Source organism: Hyperolius riggenbachi, chromosome 2 (genome assembly GCF_040937935.1).
Source record: "Hyperolius riggenbachi isolate aHypRig1 chromosome 2, aHypRig1.pri, whole genome shotgun sequence".
NCBI lineage: Eukaryota > Metazoa > Chordata > Amphibia > Anura > Hyperoliidae > Hyperolius > Hyperolius riggenbachi.
In genome coordinates, this window is record NC_090647.1 from 312,625,854 (window position 1) to 312,651,988 (window position 26,135).

Sequence of the window (26,135 nt, forward strand, 5' to 3'; positions counted from 1 at the left end):
ATGGAAAGACAGATAATATACTTCACGTTAGCACTCATTAGGGCCATTAATTCATAACTAATCGTCCTCAGTAATTGGCGGCTTTAGCGGTCCCTTTCGAAGCCAAAAAAAAACAATCGCCATGGAAGACACTAGAAAGGCGTTCGCGTATGCAAGGCGTGGTGCCACTAGGAGGGCGGAGTAGGGCGGCACAGCTGCCCAATAGCTATCAGCAAAGAATAGATTTCCTCTTCCTGTTGCCAGGGTAACTGGCCAATTATATGTCGAGTTCGGCGGCCATTTATTTCTAATTGGATAGAGCTTCGGAAGGCGTAACCTAACGCCTGCTATAGAAGCAGAACACAAAGCTTTTTCCCTTTCCTCTGCGCATTGCCGCCATCTTGAAGTGACGAACGTCTTATTTGTAGCTAGCTTTCAGCTTATTACTGCTCTCTGACGAGAATGTCCCGCGATAGGTACAGAAGCCGTGGCGGCATGGGCGGCGGTGGTATGAGCGGCGGTGGCGGAATGGGAGGCGGTGGCGGCATGGGAGGCGGCGGAGGCATGGGAGGCGGCGGAGGAGGAATGGGGATGAATATGTACCGCCGAGGTAACAACACGCGCGGAATGGGGGGAGGAGGAGGAGGGATGTCCGGCTACCGTGGTGGAGGACAGGGCTACTCTGATTCTAACCGAGGGCCTTCAGGCTATCAGCACAACCGACAGCCAGCTCAGCAACAACCGCAGCAACCACAGCAGAAACCCGCACCGAAGCCGGCGCAGCAGCCAGCGCAACCGAACCAGCAGAAACCGGCCCAACCCCAGAATGAGCAGGAGAAAAAGACCACTCAGGAAGCCGCCAAGCCCGCCCAGACACCCGCCAAGCCTGCTCCGACACCCGCCGCTAAGACCCCTGCCCAGAGCCCCGCTGCCAAGCCTGCCCAGACACCCGCTGCCTCCCCACAGACCAAGCCAGGCCAGAACCAGCCGGCCCAAACTCCTCAGCAGAAGCCGCCCACTACCCCCCAGCAGCAGCCACCACAGCAACCACCACCACAGCAGCAGCAATCAGCCGCTCCGAAGCCACCTACCCCGAACCAGGCTCAGAAACAGCAGCCTAAAATCATGTCACCCGTTAACCAGGGCCCACCTCAGCAGTCTGCCCAGCAGCAAAGGCAGCGGCAAGGACCCACTATCGGTCAGAAGAGGCCCCACCAATCCCGGTTCCAGTCTCATCCCCCGCCACCTCCACAGCCAGAACCACAGGAATCTTCTATGGACACCAGCAAGGAGGATGGGGGCATGACCGATGTAAGTCGCGGATGTTTACTGAAACCTAACTTGCCTCGATCCATTGTGAGCCGTTCAAAGGTGGACAGAATGATGCAGATTTCATTGCTTTGAAGTAGTTGTACGGTTTAAGATCAGATAACTAATATAGCTGTAGTTATTTGTCTACCCTGGTAGCGGTATATTACTGATTGAAGCAAATCTAAAACCTCAATTGTGGTTCAAGTGACCATTACCAACATGACTGGTGACATATCCGATGTGCATGTGTTGAGAACTGAATCTTTCAGTCAGAATGTGCATGAGTTTTTACCCATGTTAAATGTATTTATGAAGGCATCTCTGGGCCTTGCATGAGAAGTGTAGGTGTGCATATTACTGACTGTATGCTTGATCTGGGAAACCAGAGCTGCCACTTGCATGCACCTTGGGGTCCTGTAAGACAAGTTTTGTAGAGTTCTCTGGAGTGTAGTAGTGTTCCTGTTGTACCAGATTGTCAGAGGGAAATTCATGTCTGCGATGGTATAATGGTTTTCGATGTGGATGATCCTAGCTTTGTACCACTTGATGCATTTGTGGGAGCTCATTAGAACTCTGTATTTCTAAGTAATGCGTATCGGTAGTCAGGGCTGCCTTTTGGCCTTGCTGTCACTTAGAAATTAAATGTATCAGCAGTCCAACCTTAGGCCCTGTTGTGTTTTTTTTTTTTTTTTTTTTTTTTTTTTGAGTAGTCAAGTTGCATTGATTGGATCGTGCAGGTTTAACATACTGACATTCAATATTTGTATATATTTGCTTATGACTTTATTTTGGTGCACTGGGACTTTGAAATATATAGTTATATTTAAACTGTCAGTGGATGTTTGGATCTATTTGTGTGTTTACTATATGGGCTGTGTGCACATTGTTAGTGTGTTGCTTCCACACTGTCAGGTTTCTCTTGTGCTTGTGCAGGATTTGTTATAGGTTTCATCTTGTCTAGTAGTGTGATCGGCGTATTCTAAAATGGCTGCCAGGGTTGTGCCTTTCTTTGTCTGGGCTCCATTTTGCCTTTGCTCCTCCCCTTCTCATGCATCATCATGAATGCATTCTGTTCACGTTACTACTTGCATTCTGTTCATGTTTCTTTCTGTACATCATGAATGTTCTTGGGCCATGTTAAGAGCAGATATTTATTTTGCCTTTTCAGATTTTTTTTAAGTTCTTGTAGTAAAAATGGTATGGTTACAGTAATGTGTTTAATTCACAGGGTGTAAGAGCTACATTATCCCTTTTGAAGAGGCCTGGCGAAAAGACCTATACTCAGCGTTGCAGATTATTTGTTGGCAACCTGCCTACTGATATAACTGATGATGAATTCAAGAGACTGTTCGCAAAGTATGGAGAGCCTGGAGAAGTTTTTATTAACAAAAGCAAAGGTTTTGGATTTATTAAGCTGGTGAGTTTTAGCAGATTGTTGTATCTGTTTCTTCAAATGCAGTACACATTTAGAACTATGCTACATTATGTACAAGTTGTTCTGATATTCAGGAGGTTGAGTCGATTTCTGTCAAGTTTTTAAAAACCTGAGCTCAGGCTATGCCGCGCAGGAGTATTTCTCAGGTCCTGCTGGGCTGATTCGCATAACTTTTTTTTTTTTGGTACACGCAGCTAGCACTTTGCTAGCTGCGTTTACTGCCCGATCTCCGCCCCCCCAGACCCCGTGCACTGCAATCAGTGCCAGGCAGCGCTGAGGGGTGGATCGGGACTCCCTTAGATGCCTGGCGGTTTCTAATAGACCAGTAGTATAGTAGTTGGGAGCGTGTCTTTTTATCAATGAAGGAAAAGACTAAAAACCATTGGGTCCTTTTTGATGTGATCCACTTCAAACAATTCACTATAGTCATAGAAAGGACTTAACATGTACATGAAGCGCGGGGGGCGATCTCATGAAGGGGACCCGGCGGAACTGCACGGAGGGCGCGGACGGCGTCCTCCGTGCATTTAAACAGCTTACAGGTACTTTGCTTTTTTAGACAGTTTGGGCTCGTAAGTCCTTTAAAAAAGAGAAAAAGGATCTCTGTAGGGTGCTCCTCAGCATAAATATTCACAGGAATTTCAATAGTTATTAGTAGTAAAGGCTTAAAACATTCAGCAGAGTATAAATTGGCAACAACGCGTTCGTTTCGGGCAATGAATGCCCTTCATCAGGCCACTGTGTAAGCACTTTCTATAAATCCTGTTGGCAGCACACGGTATTATTTTTATATTCGCCATCAGGATCGTGTGATGTGTCTGCTTGGTCAGACATAATCTGTTTCCTGCTCCTACCGTGTGCTGCCAACAGGAAGGAGTAAGTGTTTAGTCACGTGACGCCGGATTGGAGCGCATCAAAGGAGGCGCCGAGGGACAGACGAAGAAGACGTCATGATAGGCAAGATTAAGCCCCCCGCCCAGGCCGCAATGAATTACTGGGAGAAATACAGATGGCTACCATCCGAGTAGCATCCAGATCGGATTTGAGCAGCACTAGTAGTGGTGCCCATCCCCCCCCCCCCCAGACCACCAGCACACCCTGTCGCATCGCTGGGCTCTGCACTCCATGACGCTCTAAAAGTTCTGCATGCATTGTACCTTCTGCTGGAGCCCGGTGACCATCTTTAAAGCCATGATCAGCTGCGAGAAGAGATCAGACACTCTATTGGCTGCAGCCCAGGGGTGCACTGGCCAGGGAGCTCTACGGACAGGGAAGGAAGTACTGGAGGGGACTGGAGGATGTGCTGCCTGCCCGTCAGACCTTCAGATCAGCGGCAACCCGCAGGGGTGAGAGGGAAGCGACGTACAGTAACACGCCATAGACTTCAATACAAGCGATGTCACTTCCTACATTTGAAGTGTATGGCACGTCACCGCACATTGCTCCTTTCTCATATCCCTGCAGGCTGCCGCTGATCTAGAGGTCTGATGAAGGACTCTACAGGCGGGCAGCGCAGCCGGAACTGGGAACGGCTATGCAGTGGGAGACCCACACCGTGCGAGCAGAACTTTGTGTAAATGTGGGCGGGCCTTGGAAAACAGCTGGGCAGCCCGCCCACCTAATTAGCCCTTTTGGAGAACACTTGTTGTTTGTATTGAATCATCTATCGAGCCATCTAAATGGCTCAAACGAACCGTGTACTACCAGCATAAGACAAGTTTTTTTTTTTGTTTTGTTTTGTTAGGTGAGTAAAGTTAGCTGTTCATTGTGCCTAGAGGAAAATCGCTAACATAACACACAAACACTATGCAGTGAATGACCTTGCTGAGATGTGAACTTGGCACTCAAGAACTGCACTATGAGAGCTGTCAACTATCGTTGTTCTGGCCAGTGAGGGTTTATATATGTACTAAAACTTTTCAATGTAACTGACTTGTTACATACAATACAATTTTTATATAAATACCTGGGGCTTCCTCCAGCCCTCTTCATATGGATTGCTCCCATTCCGCCATCCTCAGTCTTCTTTGTTGCTGGTACCGGGTCTCGTAACTTCAGCCAGTCTGACACGATGTAGAGAGCGCACTGCTGTTGCTTAGACTGGCCGTGATTGGCTGAAGTTATGGGAGTTGGAGAAGGCTGAGGTGGGAGTGATCCATTTGGATGGGGCTGGAAAAAGCCTCAGGTATGTGTGAATCTTTTGATATCTAGTCTCTGGTACACTTTTAAGCTAGCGATATACACTTTTATTTTTATTTTTTTTGTCAGCTGGGAAGAACGTTCATGGAAACAGTAACTGGAAAGCTAGTGCTAAATCTATTTTTTTTTTTTTTTTTAATATAACACATGGACCCTTCAGTGGCACTGTACAATAGATAACAAATGTTACATAATGGGGTACAGAGAGCCTAACTAATGCTAGGCATAGACTGTTCGTTTCTGCGGTTCAATTAGCCGCTGGATCGACTCCCTGTGCGTCTGGATCGATTCCCGCTCGTCCCCGTGGGGTTGCTTCCTTATCTTCCACTCGCTTTTTGCTATTGTCTGCCTGCGGGTATCGAGCGGGGAATTGATCCGCCCGGTGATCGGACCTGTTGGGAATTATCAATCGAGCCATCAGCGGCTCGATTAAGAAAAACTAACAGACTATGCCCAGCATAACATGTCAGCAGGATTGTACAAAGTGACAATATATAATTGTATGTATGGCTGAAAAAACTGACTAGACTCCGGCACTCCAAATCAATCTTCTTTTATTAAGGCACAGGTACAAACGAAAGCCCCTATGTCTACAGCTGTTTCACGTGTAACCACGCATCTTCAGGACACGTGGGGCCTGACACCTTCTCTTCCTACCCCACCTACATCCAGTTATCTCCTCCCACCACCCACCTCTCTCACAAAGGGGGCAGGGGGGGAAAAAGAAACATTAACATATTACAGGTTAAGGTGACAGTGTACTACAAAATGAATTCCTACCTAGAACTTTTACTTAAAAAAAAATGCATTTACCTCATCTCTCTCATTAAAACCCAGATTCCCCAGAGCCTCAGTACGTGAAATCATCCAGGCCTCCCTTTTTAGAGAGTCGATCATCTCTCAATCCTCCCCTGCCGTCCCCTTGTACAATTTCCAAGCCTGCAGAGGAGACACTCCGCATTGCCACAATGGCTCTCATTTATATGCTCTATCAGGCGGGTAGCACCTACACCGTTTCTAATAGACCTTTTATATATAATTGTGTAGTACTTTTCTCCTGTCAGATTACCCAAGTGCTTGAGCTGCATCCACTAAGTGCATGCACTGTATATCACCAGTCATGGCTGATTCTGTTGTGCAAGCTGCTCTTCTGCCTGCCACATGAATTGCAGAGCAGTGAGGTGCGCAGGAGGCCAGTGCCATATTTCTTTGGTCTCCATGACTTGTTTTTCTCTTAGCGTCCTTGTATTCCATCACTACAACGCCCTCTGGTCATGTGGCTAATGCAGCGATATTCAACTGGGGTTCCGTAAGAACCCCTCGGGTTCCGCGGCGTTTTGCTCCTTCTGCGGGACAAATATGTCCCGCTTTCTCCCTCCGTGGGACAAATTAGTCCCACTGATGCGACCGGTGGATTGATTCAATCCGCGCTGCATCACGCTGGTCTTATAGGACAGTTGTTGCGCCCTTCAATGATGCGGCAGAGAGCAGCGTGGTGGAGAAGGTGACGGTGAAGGAGATGGCGAGCGAACAGGAGACTGATAGAGGCAGTCACCAGGTGAGTATATATGGACTTTGTAGTGTCACTCAGCATGCACTGTTTTTCCCCACAGCCCACATGCTGACACTGTCTTGGAGACTGGAAGCCCATATTCCTGCCTACATACTGACAACTTCTATGCTTGGTTACCTATATTGGGGGGTCCCTATCTCTGCCTACATATCCTGGGAACACCTATGCCTGGTTACTTATACTGGGGGTCCCTATTCCTGCCTGCATATACTGGGAACATCCATGCCTGGTTACCTATATTGGGGGTCCTTATTTCTGCCCACCTATACTGGAAACCTCTATGCCTGGTTACCGAAACTGGGAATAATTGCCACATTGTATATGGGGGTGATAAATGCACTTATGTGAGATGATTAGTGCAATTGCTATGGTAGTAGATTGGTGCATTTTATATGTTGGGTGATTGCCATATTGTATATGGGGGTGGTTGATTAATGCATTTATGTGAGATACTGCATTTGCTATGGTAGTAGATTGGGGCGATTGGAGCTGGCGATGTTTCTCGTCATTTTCATGCAGGGGTTCCCTGAGATTTGAAAAAAATTTTAGGAGTTCCCTGGCCCAAAAGATTGAGAAAGGCCGGGCTAATGTGACAAGAAAAGGTGCTGTAATCAGACTTGGACACATGGGGAAGCTAGTCTGTGAAGCCTGGAGAAGGTATCTACCCTTCAGTGCTCTTCTTGCTACTTTGCATAGGAGGTGCTACCTATACTGGGGGGGGGGTGGCTAATCTGGCCACTGGCAGGGATGGGCTTCAAATAAAGTACTGTATAATTACTTCAGCTGTGACCACAGGCAGCAGGGAGATGACTTACCCAGAAGTCTTCAGGGATGTCTGCGTTCCATTACATGTCATAGGCATAATGAAAGCCGTGGTCCATGACTCACAACTGTGCTGCTTCCTTCCGGCTTAAGAGTAAGCGCAAAAGTGAGTCATGGAACACTGCTTTCATTACGCCTATGGCGTGTAATGGGATGCAGACGTCCCTGAAGACTTCTGGGTAAGCAATCTCCCCGCTGCCTGTGGCCACAGCTGAAGTAATTATACTACATTTGAATTCCGAACTCGAGTCCTTCTGTGCTCTGTCAATCACTGGCCACAGATACTGTAGTGCCCTTCTGGCTGCCCATATTCGGGGTTACCTCTAGCTCCCTATACTGGGGAACAAAGGATATTGGGGGTCCCAAATTAAAACTTTGCTATTGAACCTCTTTATTTCTAGTTATGCCCCTGCATGTAAATAAAGTTTTTTTTTTTTCTTTTTCAGGAAATCTGTTTCTAAAGTGATTTTGATGGGTTAAAGGACAACTGTTATGAGGGATATGGAGCCTGCCCTATTTTCTTTTAAACCAGATCAGTTGCCTGGCAGTCAGCTGCTCCTCTGCCTCTAATACTTTTAGCTATCGACCCTGAACAGGCATGCCGTAGATCAGGTGTTTCTGACATAGTCAGATCTGACAAGATTAACTGCATGCTTATTTCAGGTGTGATTCAGACAATACTGCAGCCAAATAGACCATCAGGGCTGCCAGGCAACTGGTATTGCTTTAAAGGAAATAAATATGGCAGGCTCCATAGCCCTCTTTTTACAGTTGTCCTTTAAAAGTGTGTGTGCAAAACAGCCCCCAGGTCATTTGGCCATATTAAATATTGCATTTGACATGCTTTACAGTTTTGCTGAAAGTGATACAAATGTTTTAATAGATCATTTAATGAGTCATTTTATTGGGATATACAAACTTGATAACTCATATTCATCTTTCAGGAAACCAGAGCGCTGGCTGAGATTGCTAAGGCTGAGCTTGATGACTTTCCAATGAGGGGAAGACAGCTCAGAGTACGTTTTGCCACCCATTCAGCAGCACTTTCTATACGCAACTTGTCTCCATTTGTGTCGAATGAGCTGTTGGAGGAATCCTTCAGCCAGTTTGGTCCAGTTGAAAGAGCAGTGGTTATTGTTGATGATCGTGGCAGGTCTACAGGAAAAGGAATTGTTGAATTTTCTGCGAAGCCAGCTGCTAGGAAGGCATTTGACAGATGCAATGATGGTGTCTTCCTTTTGACAACGTAAGTTCTTGCTATCACTTACAAATGCGTTTTGCTCTTTTGTTTTAGTCTGTCAATTAAACATTTGTTCTCTTGCAGGACCCCAATGCCTGTTATTGTGGAACCTTTGGAGCAGTTTGATGATGAGGATGGTCTTCCAGAAAAACTTGCCCAGAAGAACCATATGTATCAGAAGTATGTTTCAGTTGCATATCTAAATCTAATGTTCGTATATTTTGCCTGTAGCTTAAGGAGTTAATATGGAGTGGGGGGGGGGGGGGGGAGATATTGCAAGTTTAAAAATATGTAGCATGCGTAAAAATGGAGCGTTAGTGGGTTCAATGTTTCGGAAATAATTTTTTTTTTTACACAAAAATCACTGATTAAATGTGAAGCGTCATACACGTGCATGAGTCATGGCACCTGACTGGATCGGAACCTGGTCTTTCGGGTGACATTTCAGGGCCATTGCTACAGGCTCACCACTAGCCTACAAGCGAATAACTTGTTATTATGATGAGGGTTGTCGGGGCGGATGTGATGACTGGCCTGGTAAGCAGGTGAAAATGCTCTTTGCTTTCCTTGAACCTGCAGTGAGAATGATTAAGAGATTAAAATGTTTACTGCTGATTGGAGGATTGCTTTTGATTGGCTAGGTGAAATAGGTTTCAGAATTTCTGCTTTCTAATTCAAGCTTAAGGTTAGAAACCCACTCAGTGCTTTTTCTGAGCGCTTTGCGATTTGAAACCTCTTGCTAATGTAATGCTATGGGTTTGATCACACTTTAACAATGTGATTTTATAAAAAAAAAACCCAAAACATAGCATTGCATTAGCAAGAGCTTTTTCAAATCACTAGTGATTAGAAATTGCTCCTAGTGGGTTTCTGGCCTAAGGCCGTGTTCAGTGGCCGTTGCATTCCCTGTGACAGCAGGAACACAATGCAATGTCTTGGGTCATGTGGGTACAGTGGAGCATATACAGGGTATGAAATGTATGCTTCACTTTTACAATTGATGTACACATTTAGTAGTAATGCACTGCATGCAATGAATTACCATTGCTGCAAGGCATTTGCCGCATTGAACAGCAACTATGCAGAAATTGCGAGTAACTATTAGCCTAGCCCAGCTGGCTTCCTCCTATTTGAAGTTGATGGATAGGCTGCATGAGAGCAGAGTTGCTGTCCCAAAAAATTGTTGCTGGCTGTTAATTTTGAAGGAACTGTTCCATAACCCACTGCACTTCTAACTCATCTGTGTGCTGCATAGTCACAGGGGGCAGACTTTCAGGCTGTTCTACCACTTTGCCCCATGCTCTACATTAATGTGGGCATGGAGCGCGTAACCATGTAGATAATAAACAAGTGTCCAGAAACCGTGGAGAAACTAGGGGCTGCAGCAGAGCCTGACAGGCATGCAGCAGCAATGTGGGTGGTACCAAAAAGTCACATAGGCAGCTAAGTAAAGGTATTTTGTGTCCAATTACTTTGGCCATATGTGCAATGAAGTAAAACATGTAGGTCCACTAATATACATGCAAATGGACAATAATAAACAATTAAAGACACTGAAGCGAAAAAAATATATATGATGAATTGGTTGTGTACTATGAATAATTACTAGAAGATTAGCAGCAAAGAAAATAATCTCATATTTTTATTTTCATATATAGTGTTTTCTAACATTGCATCATTCTATATGTGCAGATTACACAACACTCAGCATTCAAAATGATTCTTTCAGAGCAGTCTGTGAACTAATGACCTCTCCTCTGGCAGAGGAAAAGTAAAAAATTAACTAACTGTTGAGATAATAAAAGTCAGAAAACAGCCCTCTCCAAAGTCTTAGAGCTTAAAGGGAAGGTTCAGGGAGGGTGGGTAAAAAATAAAAATCAAATTCCACTTACCTGGGGCTTCCTCCAGCCCGTGGCAGGCAGGAGGTGCCCTCGCCGCCGCCCCGCAGGCTCCCGGTGGTCTCCGGTGGCGCGCCCGACCTGGCCAGGCCGACTGCCAGGTCGGGGTCTTCTGCGCTCCAAGGCCCGGAACTTCTGCGTCCCATGCCGGCGCTCTGACGTCATCGGACGTCCTCCGGGCTCTACTGCGCATGCGCAGAACTACTGCGCATGCGCAGTAGAGCACGGAGGACGTCCGATGACGTCAGAGCGCCGGCGTGGGACGCAGAAGTTCCGGGCCTTGGAGCGCAGAAGAGCCCGACCTGGCAGCCGGCCTGGCCAGGTCGGGCGCGCCACCGGAGACCACCGGGAGCCTGCGGAGCGGCGGCGAGGGCACCTCCTGCCTGCCACGGGCTGGAGGAAGCCCCAGGTAAGTGGAATTTGATTATTTTTTGCCCACCCTCCCTGAACCTTTCCTTTTAAAGGAATACTTAAGGGAAAAAAAATGACATTTACTCACCCGGGGCATCCCTCAGCCCCCTGAAGCTGGATGGTGCCCTCGCAGCCCTGCTCCGATCGTCCTGTCCCCGCCGGCGGCTACTTCCGGGTGCGGCGACAGCCGCCGACAGGCTGGGAACGCGGCTGATTTTCCGCGTTCCCACTCGCTATATGCTGCTATAGCGTATATAGCTACGCTATAGCAGCATATAGCGAGTGGGAACGCGGAAAATCAGCCGCGTTTCCAGCCTGTCGGCGGCTGTCGCCGCACCCGGAAGTACCCGCCGGCGGGGACAGGACGATCGGAGCGGGGCTGCGAGGGCACCATCCAGCTTCAGGGGGCTGAGGGATGCCCCGGGTGAGTAAATGTCATTTTTTTTTTTTTTTTTTTTCCCCTTAAGTATTCCTTTAACCCCCTTGGCGGTATGAAAAATCCCGCCAGGGGGCAGCGCAGCAATGTTTTTTATTTATTTATTTTTTTTAAATCATGTAGCGAGCCCAGGGCTCGCTACATGATAGCCGCTGCTGAGCGGCATCCCCCCGCCCGCTTCGATCGCCTTCGGCGATCTCCGATCAGGAAATCCCGTTCATAGAACGGGATTTCCTGGAGGGCTTCCCCCGTCGCCATGGCGACGGGGCGGGATGACGTCATTGGCAGTCCCGGGCCACCCCTCGGCGCTGCCTGGCACTGATTGGCCAGGCAGCGCTGGGGGGGGGGGCCGCACGCCGCAGCAGATAGCGGCGATCGGGCGGGGGCCGGCGGCGATCAGAGTGCTGGCGCAGCTAGCAGAGTGCTGGCGCAGCTAGCAAAGTGCTAGCTGCGTCCAGCAAAAAAAAAATTATGAAAATCGGCCCAGCAGGGCCTGAGCGGCACCCTCCGGCGGCTTACCCCGTGTCCAGCACGGGGTTACCGCTAAGGAGGTTAATGGCTTTTTTGTATAGAGATAACTGGAGTTTCTTAAATCTTCCTGTACTGGAAACAATTAGACTGATGTATCTGATCTTAATGTTTATTTCTTAGCTGTATTACACATACAAATCCTATCATTTTTTTTCGCTTCAGTGTCTCTTTAAGCTACAGTAATTTCTGTACAAATTGTACTGTAATTTTGTAGCATTTTGTTTGTTACTAATTTTAGCAGTAACTGACTTAACTACTGCTTAGGCTTGTGCTAAAATATGATTTGCCCAACAGAGAGCGAGAAATTCCCCCACGTTTTGCCCAGCATGGAAGTTTTGAGTACGAGTATTCTCAGAGGTGGAAGTCCTTGGATGAGATGGAGAAGCAACAAAGGCAGCAAGTGGAGAAAAACATGAAAGAAGCAAAGGAGAAATTGGAAAGCGAGATGGAGGATGCTTACCATGAGCACCAAGCTAACCTGCTTAGGCAAGGTTGGTGTCTACAATTCAGATAAAAATTGTAGTCTGTTAAAGGACAACTGAAGCAAGAGTTATATGGAGGCTGCCATATTTTTTTTTCCCTTTTTAAGCAATACCAATCGTCTGGCTATCATGTGTTTTTGTCTCTAATTCTGGGCATACACTGCTCTATTCTCTTTTCTCCCGCTTGTTGTTCTTTTTCCATTATGTTCAATGCAGAATCGAGCGGCAAACGATTGGGCGGGAGATCGGATGTGTCAAGCTATCAAACCATCTAAATCGCTCACAATCAAGCCGTGTATTCCCAGCATAATACTACTAGCCATAGACTATGAACAAGCATGCAGCAGATCAGGTGTTTCTGACAAGATTAACTGCATGCTGCTTACTGGTGTTAGACACTACTGCAGCCAAATAGATTAGGGATGCCAGACAACGGGTATTGTGTTAAAGGAAATATGCCAGCCTCCATATTCTAACTTAAGTTGTCCTTTAACAAGCTGTAATTTGACCTCTATTCATGGTTTTCTTTATAAAGTTACAAAGCTCTTTACATTACAGGCGGGTTAATCAGATTTACAGCCACATGCCCAACTGCCTTTGTCACCTAGATGCACTTGCTGTTAACATCTTTCTGCCCGCGTCACGCCAATGGGCGTGGCCGTGGCGGCAGCCCCTGGACCGCCTAACTCCAATTGGCGTAAAGTCCTGGGGCTCTGTTTTGCAGGAGATCGTGCGCGCGCATCTCCTGCTTGGGGAGGCGGAGCTCCGCCTTCAGTCTCCGAGCGGCTATCACCGCTCGGGACTGTTAGACGGTGTGATCGCCATCTATTTGTATGTTGCAGCGCTGCACTGGGGACAGCCGTGTGACACTGCTTTCCCCCTGGGGGACAAGAGAGCGATCAGCTCTCATAGGGTGAAGCCTATGAGAGCTGATCACCATGATTGGCTGGCTGGAGGGAGGGACCGAGTTTAAAGGAACAGGGTTGTGTTTTTTAAAAAAAGACAAACATTGATTAAAAAAAAAAAATAAACATGGGGGAGTGATCAGACCCCACCAACAGAGAGCTCTGTTGGTGGGGAGAAAAGGGGGGGGGGATCACTTGTGTGCTATGTTGTGCGGCCCTGCAGCTTGGCCTTAAAGCTGCAGTGGCACATTTTACTGAAAATGGCCTGGTCACTAGGGGGGGTTTAGCCCTGCAGTCCTCAAGAGGTTAATAGATGCACTTAGTAACTGATTTTTATTTTTTTTAAGGCTTTACTAAACATAAATCCCAGTGTTTATGCTCATAAGGGAGGAAACCTTAAGGCCTAATTTTCTGCACCATAACATTTCTTTTTAGGGTAAATGCATTAACTGAGTACTTATGTTGATCAGTGGGCTTGTTGACATCTGTTTTTGTTTTAAGCTGACAGCATACTTACAGGAAGGAGATTCTGTTGGGGCATATTTGTGTTCCTGGTTCCCTTCCCCGAAACTATGATTGTTAAATTGGGACCCAGCAAAGGCACAGTTTTGTGAATTGTTTTATGTTCTCTGCAAAGTGCTGTGGAAAGTGCTAATGCCCTATACAGATGAAATGGCTTTGTGTAAATGTGCAACTCATTCAATACATAAAAAGCATGGCTTGCTGTAAATTTGCGCATCCAGTATCCCACAGCCGGTATCGCTTTATTCCACCGCACTGTTAAACTGGCAATGTGACCATTTCATCCTATACAATAAAACCTAACTGTCCCTGCATCATCCACTTTCCCTGTCTGTCTGTCCATGGCTTTTTTTGTACTGCGCATGTGCAGGTTGGGTCTGCAGGGCGGGTTTGCTCACGGCGGGCACTGACTGGCAGCGGTAATTTCACTACCTGAAGCCTGTTTTTAATCGGGCTTAGGTAGCCTAGTTGCAATATAATCTTGTTTTCTAAGCCATTTATATTGTCTAGCACACAACACTGTAAAGTTGGCCTTACACATTTATTTATTATATTTTTATGCACGTCTTGAGGCAAACGAGATATCTACTTTATTTCTGTGAGGTCATTTTAAGTACAGGGGCCCTTTTACCCTTGGTATAATACCAAGAGGCTGTATTTATATTAACACAATGTGATTAAAACAATTTTTGTATACTCGTGTAATGTTCTAACAATCATGAAACTGCATATTTGGGCACTTTATTGGCCCTATAATGTAATAACCAACTATAATCTGAGGGGGTTGAGTCAAAGTGCACTGTCATTAATTTACTATGGTTTGCAAATATTTTCTTCAGACTTGATGCGACGACAGGAAGAACTTAGACGCATGGAAGAATTACACAATCAAGAAATGCAGAAGCGAAAAGAGATGCAGTTGAGGTGAGAAATGTCATCCTCTGCCATCATGGATTTGCCTTAAAGAGAAACTCCGACCAAAAATTGAACTTTATCCCAATCAGTAACTGATACCCCCTTTTACATGAGAAATCTATTCCTTTTCACAAACAGACCATCAGGGGGCGCTGTATGACTGATATTGTGGTGAAATTATCTGCCCAAAAAAATCACATGGCGTATTCCCAGCATATAACGCCTATTTCAAGAATATTTGAGTCCAAATAATTGTATACTGTCATACCGTTGTGGTTTTTTGATGGTTATCATACCATGGAATTTAATATCGTTGCAACCTTATGTCCAATGCTGCGGGCCACACGCTGGGACTTGAAGGGAGTTTAAAGCTGCTTCTTCAGGTGCAAGGAGTTTGTATGTAATCCCAGTGTCTGTGTGGGTTTCCTCTGGGTACTCCGGTTTTCTCCCACATCCCAAAAAAATAAGCTAATTAGCATCCCCCTAAATTGGCCCTAGACTACATGCACTACAAAGTGTGTGTGTGTGTGTGTGTGTGTGTGTGTGTGTGTGTGTGTGTATATATATATATAGACATGACTGTGGTAGGAATTAGATTGTGAGCCCCTCTGAGGAACAGTGGCAAGACAATATACTCTGTACAGTGCTGTGTAATGTCAGCACTGTATAAATATCTCAGTGTGACAACTGCCCGAGTTTTTATCCTGAAAGATGTTGCGTTGGCGCAGTTGAGATGCATATCTCCATTAAAAAGCTCCTAGGAAAACTGTTCAACTGAACATATGGAGTTGCACAAGGCTGAAATGCATCATTAGGAGTGCTAGAATGGTCACTAAAGCCAATTAACTTTTTTTAACTAATTGTGGCAAATGATGGTGTGGATTAAGTGCTGTTTGGATTAAGTGAGGTGTAACTGTTGTCTTAATATTTGGACAGCCGTTTAATCTGCAACTCTGGATAACGTGTCATGTTTTACAGACAAGAGGAGGAACGTCGTAGACGTGAAGAGGAGATGATGCTGCGACAGCGTGAAATGGAAGAACAGATGAGGCGTCAACGAGACGAGGGTTACCGAATGAGCTATATGGATCAAGTAAGCTGTAAAGCTTAGAGAAACTGTCGTGAAAATCTTAAAATGTAAAACGCATACAAATTACTTCCAGAGTAAAATAAGCCATAAATTACTTTTCTCCTATGTTGCTGACACTTACAGTAAGTATTAGAAATCTGACATTTTGGGCTAGTCCATCTCTCCATAGGGGATTCTCAGCATGGCCTTTATTCTTTATAAAGACATTACCTGAAAAATTTATACAAAGAAGCTGGCCAGCCTCCATGCACACTTTTTTGGCAGTTGGAAGGAGCGAATGCCATTCGCTAAATGCTTATAAAAATAAAGAAAACCCTGAGACCCCCCCCCCCCCCATGAGAAGATGGGCTAGTCCAAAATCTGTCGGTAATGTCAGACTTCGAATAATTGTAAGTGACAGCAACATGGGAGAAAAGCCATGTATGGCCCTTTTTACTCTGGAGGAAATTTAATTTTTATTTGTATAGGTTTACATGTAATTAAAATTAAGATTTTCGCGACAGAGGTCCTTTAAGTGCCTACGGTTTTTATTGCTGATTTTTTTAAAAAAAAATTGGTTTGACCATTAAACCTATTTTTCAGAGAGAACGTGATATGCGCATGGGTGCCAATTCGCTGTCGATGGGAGGTAATGTAGATTTTCTTTTATTTATCAGCTTTCCCTCTGTAAAAAATCAAAACTAAGCTTTTTTTTTTTTTTTTTTTTTTTTTTTTTCTTTAGATCCATATGGTGCTGCAGCTTCAAAATATGCCGCCCTTGGGTCAACTGCCATGGGCTATGAGAGCAGCCCAGGTGTGACACAAGCAGCTATTGCCACATCGCTAATGGCTAATGACATGGTAACGTATCCTATTGAGACTTTATAATGGCAGTGACATGATGGTGCACTCAATAGTTGTGCTCATGGAGATTTTTCTTAGATTGCTGAACTTTAGTGTGTAATGCTCAGCTCTAAAATCTTAAGTGCTTCCAAAGGAATAGACTTCAAAAAAGCTAAAACATCTGACCAGCTTGCATCAGATTAAAAGCAACCAGTTCTTCAGAATTGGCATGTCAAAGCTGAACTCTAGGCACCTATGGAACTTTAAGGTTTTGTTTGTTGAATATCATTTGAACGAAAGCTAGAGCCTCAAATCTGTTTCGTGATTCTTTTACACGATATGTACTGACATGGAGAATTTGCTTTGCAGTGAAGGGGTGGCTTGCGTAAGTGAAACAGATTAATCGCTGTGTTGCTCCATTGTCTGCTGTAGCATCAAAGATGACTGCTAATCAGTCTTGCAAGCATATCCTTACTGCTAACGGAAGCTCAAAATTATTTGGGCAGATTAATATATGTATTTCAACTGTGTAGTTTGTTGTGACCAGAGTTCAGCTTTAATGATCTTTAAAGTTGTGCATTTATAATGCACAAAGCAACTTTTTTTTTTTTTTTTTAATTTGATTTTTGAGTTATTTATAATCAACAGATTCTTTAGACTTTTGAGTGGTATGTAAATTCTAGGTAGCCTGTAGCCAAAGTTCACCTATGTCTTGTAAAAAGTCTTAACCAGATCTACGTGAAAAGAACAGACTTCAATGTTATGCTAGGTGCACACTATGCAATTTTCTGACAGATTTACTGCCAGATTGAGTATTTCCAACATGTCGAATCTTAATTTCTGATGATTTTTCCATAGAAGTGATTGGAAAATTTATCGCAAATCAGATCTGACATGTTGGAAATGGTCGACAGTAAATCTTTCAGAAAACAGCATAGTGTACCTAGAATTATACCTTTAACTTTATGGCCCCTTGAAAGTTGGGCAGTTTTTTTTTTTAGTTGTGGTAGAACTGTTAAACTGAAAAGGATTGCTGGCTTGTAGAGATGTGACTTTAATGAGTTCAACCTGGTGAAATATGTGGTACACATGGATAATTTTTAATTGGCTAGTGGTAATTGCTCCAAGATTATTATTAATTTTTTTTTTTTTTTCCCCTGCCAGAAATGGGCATTACAGGGGCGTGGAGGGGTTTTATGGATAGGGCTCCCCAGTTCAGAGGTGATCGAAGGTCACACTTTCCATGTGAACCTTCTAGGATGAGTTTGGAGAATATTTTCAAGAGGTGCCCACGTGATGGCACGTTAAACGTTTAGACTGGGGTTGATATGCCTCCCCAAAAAGTGAAGCCAGTCAGTGGAATTATTTGATGGCTAAATTTTAATTCGCTAATTAAGCATTTTTACTTTAGTATTTTGTAAATTGACCTCACTTGTGTCAAGCACCCAATTAAACACAACTCATTCCATGACAATCTCCCTTCCAAATTGCCTACCCTTAATATTCCTGGACTTAAAGGGACACTTAAGTCCAAAAAAAAGAGTTTTACTCACCTGGGGCTTCCAATAGACCCCTGCAGCTGTCCGGTGCCCTCGCCATCTCCCTCCGATCCTCCTGGCCCCGCCAGCAGCCACTTCCTGTTTCGGTGACAGGAGCTGACAGGCTGGGGACGCGAGTGATTCTTCGCGTTCCTGGCCACAATAGCGCCATCTATGCTGCTATAGCATATATCATATACCATATAGCAGCATAGAGGGTGCTAATGTGTCTGGGAACGCGAAGAATCACTCGCGTCCCCAGCCTGTCAGCTCCTGTCACCGAAACAGGAAGTGGCTGCTGGCGGGGCCAGGAGGATCGGAGGGAGACGGCGAGGGTACCAGACAGCTACAGGGGGCTATTGGAAGCCCTAGGTGAGTAAAACTCATTTTTTTTTTTTTTGTTTGACTTAAGTGTCCCTTTAAGACTAGAGTCCCAGCACTAAAAGCTGCTGCGACCGTATGGGTGCACCCCCAGTGTTGGTGCACATGCTTTTGATTCATGGGCACATGTATTGGGTGCTGCCCATAGCTATCAGATGTGATCACTAGTGCCACCACTCCTGGACCCGATGCTGTATAGATATGATGTTGCCTACCAATTCATCTATATAGCATTGGGGGTCCCCAAAATATGCGCCCTTGTGATCACATGCAATTGCTACAGGTGGAGGACAGGCTGGGGATAATTGTGCAACTAGTGATTGCATATATGGTATAGTTTTAACCAGGATGTATCAAATGTATTTTGAGTTTTAAACTGGTACTTGTCATGTAGAAATTAGGAAAGGTACAAAATGAAAATTGAATTTTGTTTTGAAATTAAATACCTGGACAAATAATTACACAAAGAATAGATTGTCCAGAAAAACAATGTATTTTATGACCTAGGTAATTGTTGGTAGTGCCACAGCCAACTCGCCAAGTCAAGACTCTAAAGGTGCGTACACACATGCGACTATAGTCGTTTGAAACGATCGTTCCCCGATCCTTTCAAACGGCGATCGTTTGAAAAAAAGCAGCCAATGACCATTAAGTCTAACAGACGAGCTAGATCGTTCAAAACGAATGATCTATCTTGGCGGATTTTTCCCAACGATTGTTTGCAAAAGTAGTATATCGTTGCAAACGATCGTTCGTACTAGGCTTGACATGCGCATTTCACTATTTCTCCATGAAACTTTTCATTTTTATGCGCAGGCGCAATAGTTACTTTTACTTGATGTAACGTTCCTTCTAACGATCAGATCGTTACACACATTTTAAAACTAACTTTACTTAGGTCGTTCTTTCATCAATTAAAACGAACGATCGTTGTCGCATGTGTATGTAGCATTAGTGGTGTAAATCATCCCCCCCCCCCCCCCCCTCCCCACCTTTCTTCTGAGTCACTTGGTGACTCGTATGTCTGAAGGCTGCCTGGAAGTACCCAAGACAAAGCCGATCACAACTTCAGGAGGGGATGGTGCTGGTACGACGGAATGGAGCGCGAAGTCTATTCTGTGCTATCCAGAGTCTTTCCTAAACATGATTTGAGTATCTAATCTTAAATGACTTTCCCCACTTAAGGTTTACTTTATCCAAAATTACTGGAAGTACCTTGTAATGTGGTGTTGGTGCATAAAACTTTTTGGCAGGAGTTAGAGTACCTGTAGTTAAAAAAAAAAAAAAAAAAAAAATCTGGATAGTCTGGAGGCTTCCCTGATCTTTCTCAGTCCCTCTTAATATTTAACATTAATGTTGAATATTGTGGCTGTGCTCACCTCTGCACCTGCTCAGTATGGCTGTGCTTATACACGAATTATGGCATGTGCTGTAGCACAGTGCCGCTCGTGCAGTGCTTTTCTTTGTGCACCAGCCGCTCCATGGTACAGTGCAGGTGGGAACCCACTGGTGCCTGCACTCGTACACTGAACTTTGCTGCAAAGATGAGTCCCAGGCTGGTAGTGGAGGGATCAGGCAAGTTATTGAACTCTTCTGACTGTAGGTAGTGGACCCAAATTAAAAATACAAGATTATTTTCTAAATTATAATAGCAGCTTTTTTTTTCAGCTGCATGATAAATATAAAATATTTTACATTTATTGGAGGAACCCCTCCCTTCCTTTCATATTGCCGGGGCAGTATCTGGCAGACTGGTGGAGGATATAAAGAAAAGACAGGCTATTGATGTCACAGGGAGGTGATCTCGGCTTGTGAGGTTTCACATAGATAACACCCCTGTGAGGGAGGGTCGCTGATGACACACACCCATGATCTAAAACCTCTTACTAAGCTTAGAAGTAATGGCTGCCACCTGTATAACCCTAGTTAAGAAAAGAGAAGGGTGAAAAGTAGGGCTGCACGGTTTTTCGGTTTAAAACCGAAACTGCGGTTCGAGGCAAGATCTAATCGTCGGTACCTTCGTTTTTTCGGTTTGCTGTCTAATATCTTCTGGCCCCGCTGTGCGCGGATTGGCCAGATGCAGTGAATATGTATAAGTGTTAATGAGCGGGGGGCGGATCCACTAGAGCGAACGACCGGGCACATCATACAGCATTACCAATCACTGGCTAGCGATGGAATGACGGCAGTGGTAGGCGGAGCTGTATGCTCTGTACAGCTCCGCCTACCACTGCCGTCATTCCATCGCTAGCCAGTGATTGGTAAAGCTGTATGATGTGCCCGGCCGCTCGCTCTAGTGGATCCGCCCCCCCCCCCCGCTCATTAACACTTATACATATTCACTGCTTCTGGCCAATCCGCGCACAGCGGGGCCAGAAGCAAGATATTGCAGGCAGTGCAGACCGTGAGCCAAGGCCGCCCCCCCCCCCCCCCCCCCAAAGTGCGAAAAGCAGGAATTTAAAAACGGGGAAAAATCGAAATTGCAATTTCTGAGAAAAATCACCATTTCGATCCCTAAAATCGTGCAGCCCTAGTGAAAAGCATGCACTGAAATACTCATAGGCTTGAAGGAGTGTTTTTATCTTTGCATGTGTCAGTGATGCAACTAAATATTTTGAATTAAAGTTTGGTTTGGGTCCGCTTTTAAAGGGAACCAGAGACTAAGCACCCTCATGTATTTTACCATATATATCACAGATTTAGCCACCCACTTCACCAACAAAATTGTCTCCATCCGCCAGGAAATATCCAATCTCCAATCTTCACCTCCCACCCCCTCCCAACCAGCTCCTCCTCCACCCTATCCTCCCCTCACATCCTTCACTCCTACTACCACCGAGGAAGTCAACCACCTACTGCAGACTTCACATACCACTACTCCCCCCCCCCCCCCCCCCCCTGACCCCATCCCTTCTGACTTACTCCAGCCTCACTTCACGGAATTGGCCCCAGTCCTCACTACCCTGTTCAACCTCTCCCTATCCTCAGGCACCTTCCCCACAGACTGAGTCCTCGTCCACCCCCAACCACCTCTCGGTGGGAGTCCCCCAAGGTTCGGTCCTTGGCCCCCTACTGTTCACCCTATACACATCCTCCATTGGCAAGGTTATCTCCTCCATGGGTTTTAACTATCATCTGTATGCAGATGACACCCAGATCTACCTCCACACCCCTGACATATCCACCACTACCATGGACAAGGTTTCCTCCTGCCTATCCGCCATCTCCTCCTGGATGTCTGCTAGGTTCCTGAAACTAAATCTAGACAAAACGGAATTTATGATCTTCCCACCCCGGCCATCCACAAACCTCCCAGATGTGCATGTCACTGTTAACCACACTACCATTCGCCCTACCTCTCAAGCCCGCTGTCTGGGTGTCACCCTGGACTCCGCACTCTCCTTCACTTCCCACATCCAAAACCTCACAAAGTCCTGCAACTTCCACCTTCGTAACATCTGTAAGATTCGCCCTTTCCTGACCTCTGCCACCACTAAACTCCTCATCCATGCCCTCATAATTTCCCGCCTTGACTACTGCAATGCCCTGCTGTCTGGTCTCCCTATGACCCGAACAGCCCCACTGCAGTCCATCATGAATGCGGCAGCCAGAATTATCCACTGCTCCCATCGCTCCACCACGGCAGATCCCCTCCTAGAATCCCTCCACTGGCTTCCTATCCAGTCCAGAATCAGATTCAAGATACTGTGTCTGACCTACAAATCTGTCCACAAAACCTGTCCAACCTACATTTCCGATCTTACTCAGAGGTACACACCTAGCCGCTCACTCCGCTCTTCCAATGAACTTCGCCTAACCGCCCCCGCATCACCCAGTCCCATGCACGCCTCCAGGACTTCTCAAGAGCTGCTCTAACACTATGGAACTCCCTACCTCCACCCATTAGGGCAGCCCCCTCCTTCAACATCTTCAAGAAAGCCCTCAAAACTCACCTTTTCACTCTGGCCTACTACCCCTCACAAGTGCTCTAAACCTACAGCTGAACTCTGGTCCCCTGCCATTCGTGTCCTTACCTCTCCCTCTAGATTGTAAGCCTTTGGGCAGGGTCCTCCTCCTTTTGTGTCCTACCTGATCTGGCACCTCCATTACTGTGAACTCATGCTATGCATCTGAGTGAATATAACTTGCCTAATCTCCATGCTTCCATCCAGTGACTGACTAAGCATTACCTGGTACTCATACTATGGTGTGTGATCTGGTTTTCTTGTATTCCTGTATTGTCATATTGCTGTATGTCACCCCTAAATATTGTCTGTAACCTAAATTAATGTTCAGCGCTGCGTAATATGTTGGCGCTTTATAAATACAATAAATAAATATATCAGTGGGAACATTAGAGAACACCTACCTTGCTTTGTTTCATTCTGCACTGCATGGCTTGTTTGTTATCAGACCTGATAAAATCCCGACTGAGCATTGTCTGGCTTTGCTCAGGAATATTTATAGCTCAGTCTGTGTTCTCTCATGTCTTTTCAAGTCCAAGCCTGCCCCCTACTGGCTCTGCTCTGGAATCATTATAGCGGAGTCATTATAGCAAAGCCAGACTGAATGCTCAGTTGTATTTTATCAGGGCTGATTAGAAGCAGGCTGTGCAGTGCAGAATAAAACAGAAAGCAGGGTAGGTGTCTTCTCTGTTCCCATTGATCTATATGGTAAAATACATGAGTGCTTCGTCTCTGGTTCACTTTAAGTGGTTCAAGTCTCAAAGAAGGCTGTTAGAAAACCATGTTACCTGTTTTGAAGGAAAGCTCTGAAGAGTTATTGGGTTAATTGAATAGGAATATTCAGAAGTCCTTCTAGTTAACTCTAGCCAGTCGACTTGCCTGTTTGGAGAACTACAGCTACAAGGATTAAAGGAGACCTCTTTTAAACCTCTCCAACTGCTTGAGATTGACTGCTAGTCTTAAATACAAGATTTAGGCCTTAGACCCACTCAGTGATTCTGCAGTGCTTGCTGATCGCTGGTGAGCAGCAAAGCGCTGCAACAATGGAATACTATGGGGTGGTTCTACTTGCAGTGTTACAATAGCATGTCACTGCTTGCAGTATTTTGGCTGCAATCTCCTCAGTGGCTGCAGTAGCCAAATCGCAAAAACACTCGACTGTAAAATGTGACACTTTTTTGCAATTTCGCATATCAAATCGCTGTCTGTAGTGGGTCCCAGGCCCTGGGCCCACACAATCTGTTGGAGCAGACGAGAGCTACCTTGCATTGCAATGTTTACAGTCGAAATGCATTTTCTGACAATGAAATAATTCATTGTATGCTTAGTATGTTTGCATAACACTTCTAATGCAGTTGTTGCTCAATTTCCTGATCTCACAATTGCTAAAGTGGAATTACTTTCGAAGCCCTTTAAACTTTTTTTTTTTTTTTTTTTTAAAGAGAATAAAGATTTGTCCTTCAGGTGGAAAAGGCTTTTTCATTACAGTATGCATTAGCATGATCATGGTAGTTTTGTTTTGTACAGATTGTGCCTGTGTATTTGTATTTGAAACACTCATGGACATTAACTATATGAGTACCAGCTGTTTCTGGCCCCTTAAGGACCAGATATTGCTTGTACAAAAAACTGGGCGCACTGTCATGCCGCACGGACCCAGTGTTGTCGATCTCGTCACTGAAGCCTATTTGCTCTGCCGTCGCTATGACAGCAGAGCTCTGAGCCAATAAGGAGCCAATTTCATTGACTCCTGACTCTGAGCAATGTGAGCCAATGTGATTGGAGTGAGAGGGTTGCAGCGGGGTCTGCACAGTAATCGAAATCTAGGCCCTGGCAGGGATAACTGCATAGATTTCAATTAGCCTGGTCTGGAAGAGTTTGCAGTTTTACGCAACACTGCCATTTTTGGGAAACCAGTCTGAAGGCAGTTTTTTTTTTTTCTTGCGGAAAATCTTATGCAGTGCAAGTGTGTAGACTCACTCAGGCTAGGGTCACACTAGCCTATAATCATCGGCGTTTTCCGCAATCCGCACAATTCCTTTCAATGCACGATCAGTCCACTGGGAGCAGTGTGCAGTTTTCTGCAGCAGGTGGGGAAAAGCAGACACTGCTTCTTTCTGATGCACACTGCATACAATGCCCCTTTGCTGGCTGCCAGCCAAGTATGCGGATTTGGCTGTGGGGAAATTGCCATTTTTTTCCTGAGGCACCATGTGATCCTACCCTCGGTGTTGGTCTTTAACAGTGGTTTAGGTGATCCTAAAAATGCATTCCTTTTCTACTTGCTTATGGTGTTTAGGTAAAAAAAATGGTCAGGTAGGAATAGAGAAGACGCTCATTCAATTTGTGCACCAAAATCTCAGGATATAATTAAAATAATTTCTATGATAGGCTATTGGATATCAGCCTGGCCACATTGAAAGCAATACTTCCCTATATCTGTGAGAGGAGATGCACATTAAAATAGGTAAGTGACTGTCAGCAGTCACCTTATGGTGGCATTTTATGTATATCTGTAGCTACTACACAGCATTGTGAAATGTGGTCTTTCATTTCTGCAGATTTGGTTAATATATTTTTTACAATGTAGGTGAACAAATTAATGTGGAACATTTTTAGTTTTAAACTGTTAAACCAGTGACAGGGTCCTTCAGGCTGAAAGCCTTCAAGCCCACTTTCAGTTGCATCTGATTCCATTCAGCCAGGTTGGTTCCAGACATGTGGCTGGGTGCAGAGTGTAGCACAGCATGTTGGGCATGTTGAAATGAATTGGCTGAATCGGGCCATGGCTCCAACTGAATGAAATGTGAAAGTTAAGCTCAACACACCATACAATCTTGGTTGTACAGAGTTACCAAATCTATGTCGTATAAGACCCAACAGATTGAAAATACCTTGAATGATCGGATAAGCTCTTTTTCTGGGCATGCATGGTAAGATTCTTCCTTTTCAATTGATCCGCTGATGGCTAGATTGATATCCGACAGGTCCGATGACCCTGCGGATAGATTCCCTGCGGGCGGGGAATGGAGCGGAAGATGGGGAGCACCCACGGGGACGAGCGGGGATAGATCCGGCCGCCCGCGGGGAGAGCCGATCCGGGGTCCACTCGTCTATGCCCAGCATTATATTACATGAGAGTGGTAAGATTGAACAACCAAGATTGTATGGTGTTGAGCCTTATTTTGACCTTAAAATCTTAAATCCTAAAACTTAGACCACTACAGGGAGTCATAGGGATCAATCATAGGGAATCTCTCTGGGTTTTCTTTGCTTTTAAAAGCACTTCCTGAACAAGAGTTGCTAAGGCTTACTGCGAAAATGGTTTACGGGAGTAGGGAGGCTGGTATCTTGCAGTGTTTTTGCAGTGAAACTTCTATTCAGTACAGGTAGTCCTCGGTTAACGAATGATATGGGGACTGTCGGTTTGTTCTTAACCTGAATCCGTCCTTAAAGGAAAGGTTCAGGGAGGGTGGGTAAAAAATAAAAATCAAATTCCACTTACCTGGGGCTTCCTCCAGCCCGTGGCAGGCAGGAGGTGCCCTCGCCGCCGCTCCGCAGGCTCCCGGTGGCCGACCCGACCTGGCCAGGCCGGCTGCCAGGTCGGGCTCTTCTGCGCTCCAAGGCCCGGAACTTCTGCGTCCCACGCCGGCGCGCTGACGTCATCGGACGTCCTCCGG

The 26,135-nt window shown here is 45.5% G+C and overlaps 1 protein-coding gene across 6 annotated transcripts in view; it reads left to right on the forward strand.

The window, feature by feature from the left end:
- The first annotated feature begins 303 nt into the window (after positions 1 to 303).
- Positions 304 to 26,135, forward strand: part of SFPQ (splicing factor proline and glutamine rich) — a 50,639-nt gene continuing 24,807 nt past the window's right edge. For 3 of the 6 annotated variants that reach the window (XM_068269113.1, XM_068269114.1, XM_068269116.1), the window contains exons 1-10: positions 305 to 1,290; positions 2,519 to 2,707; positions 8,264 to 8,565; positions 8,644 to 8,739; positions 12,130 to 12,326; positions 14,584 to 14,668; positions 15,638 to 15,752; positions 16,332 to 16,377; positions 16,471 to 16,589; positions 24,847 to 24,922. In XM_068269113.1, the coding sequence (XP_068125214.1) occupies positions 442 to 1,290; positions 2,519 to 2,707; positions 8,264 to 8,565; positions 8,644 to 8,739; positions 12,130 to 12,326; positions 14,584 to 14,668; positions 15,638 to 15,752; positions 16,332 to 16,377; positions 16,471 to 16,589; positions 24,847 to 24,900 (2,052 nt within the window). In that variant the 5' untranslated portion in view covers positions 305 to 441 and the 3' untranslated portion in view covers positions 24,901 to 24,922. Of the gene's footprint in view, positions 1,291 to 2,518; positions 2,708 to 8,263; positions 8,566 to 8,643; positions 8,740 to 12,129; positions 12,327 to 14,583; positions 14,669 to 15,637; positions 15,753 to 16,331; positions 16,378 to 16,470; positions 16,590 to 24,846; positions 24,923 to 26,135 lie in introns of all 6 variants that reach the window. The other 3 variants (XM_068269117.1, XM_068269118.1, XM_068269112.1) reach the window with 1 other exon arrangement.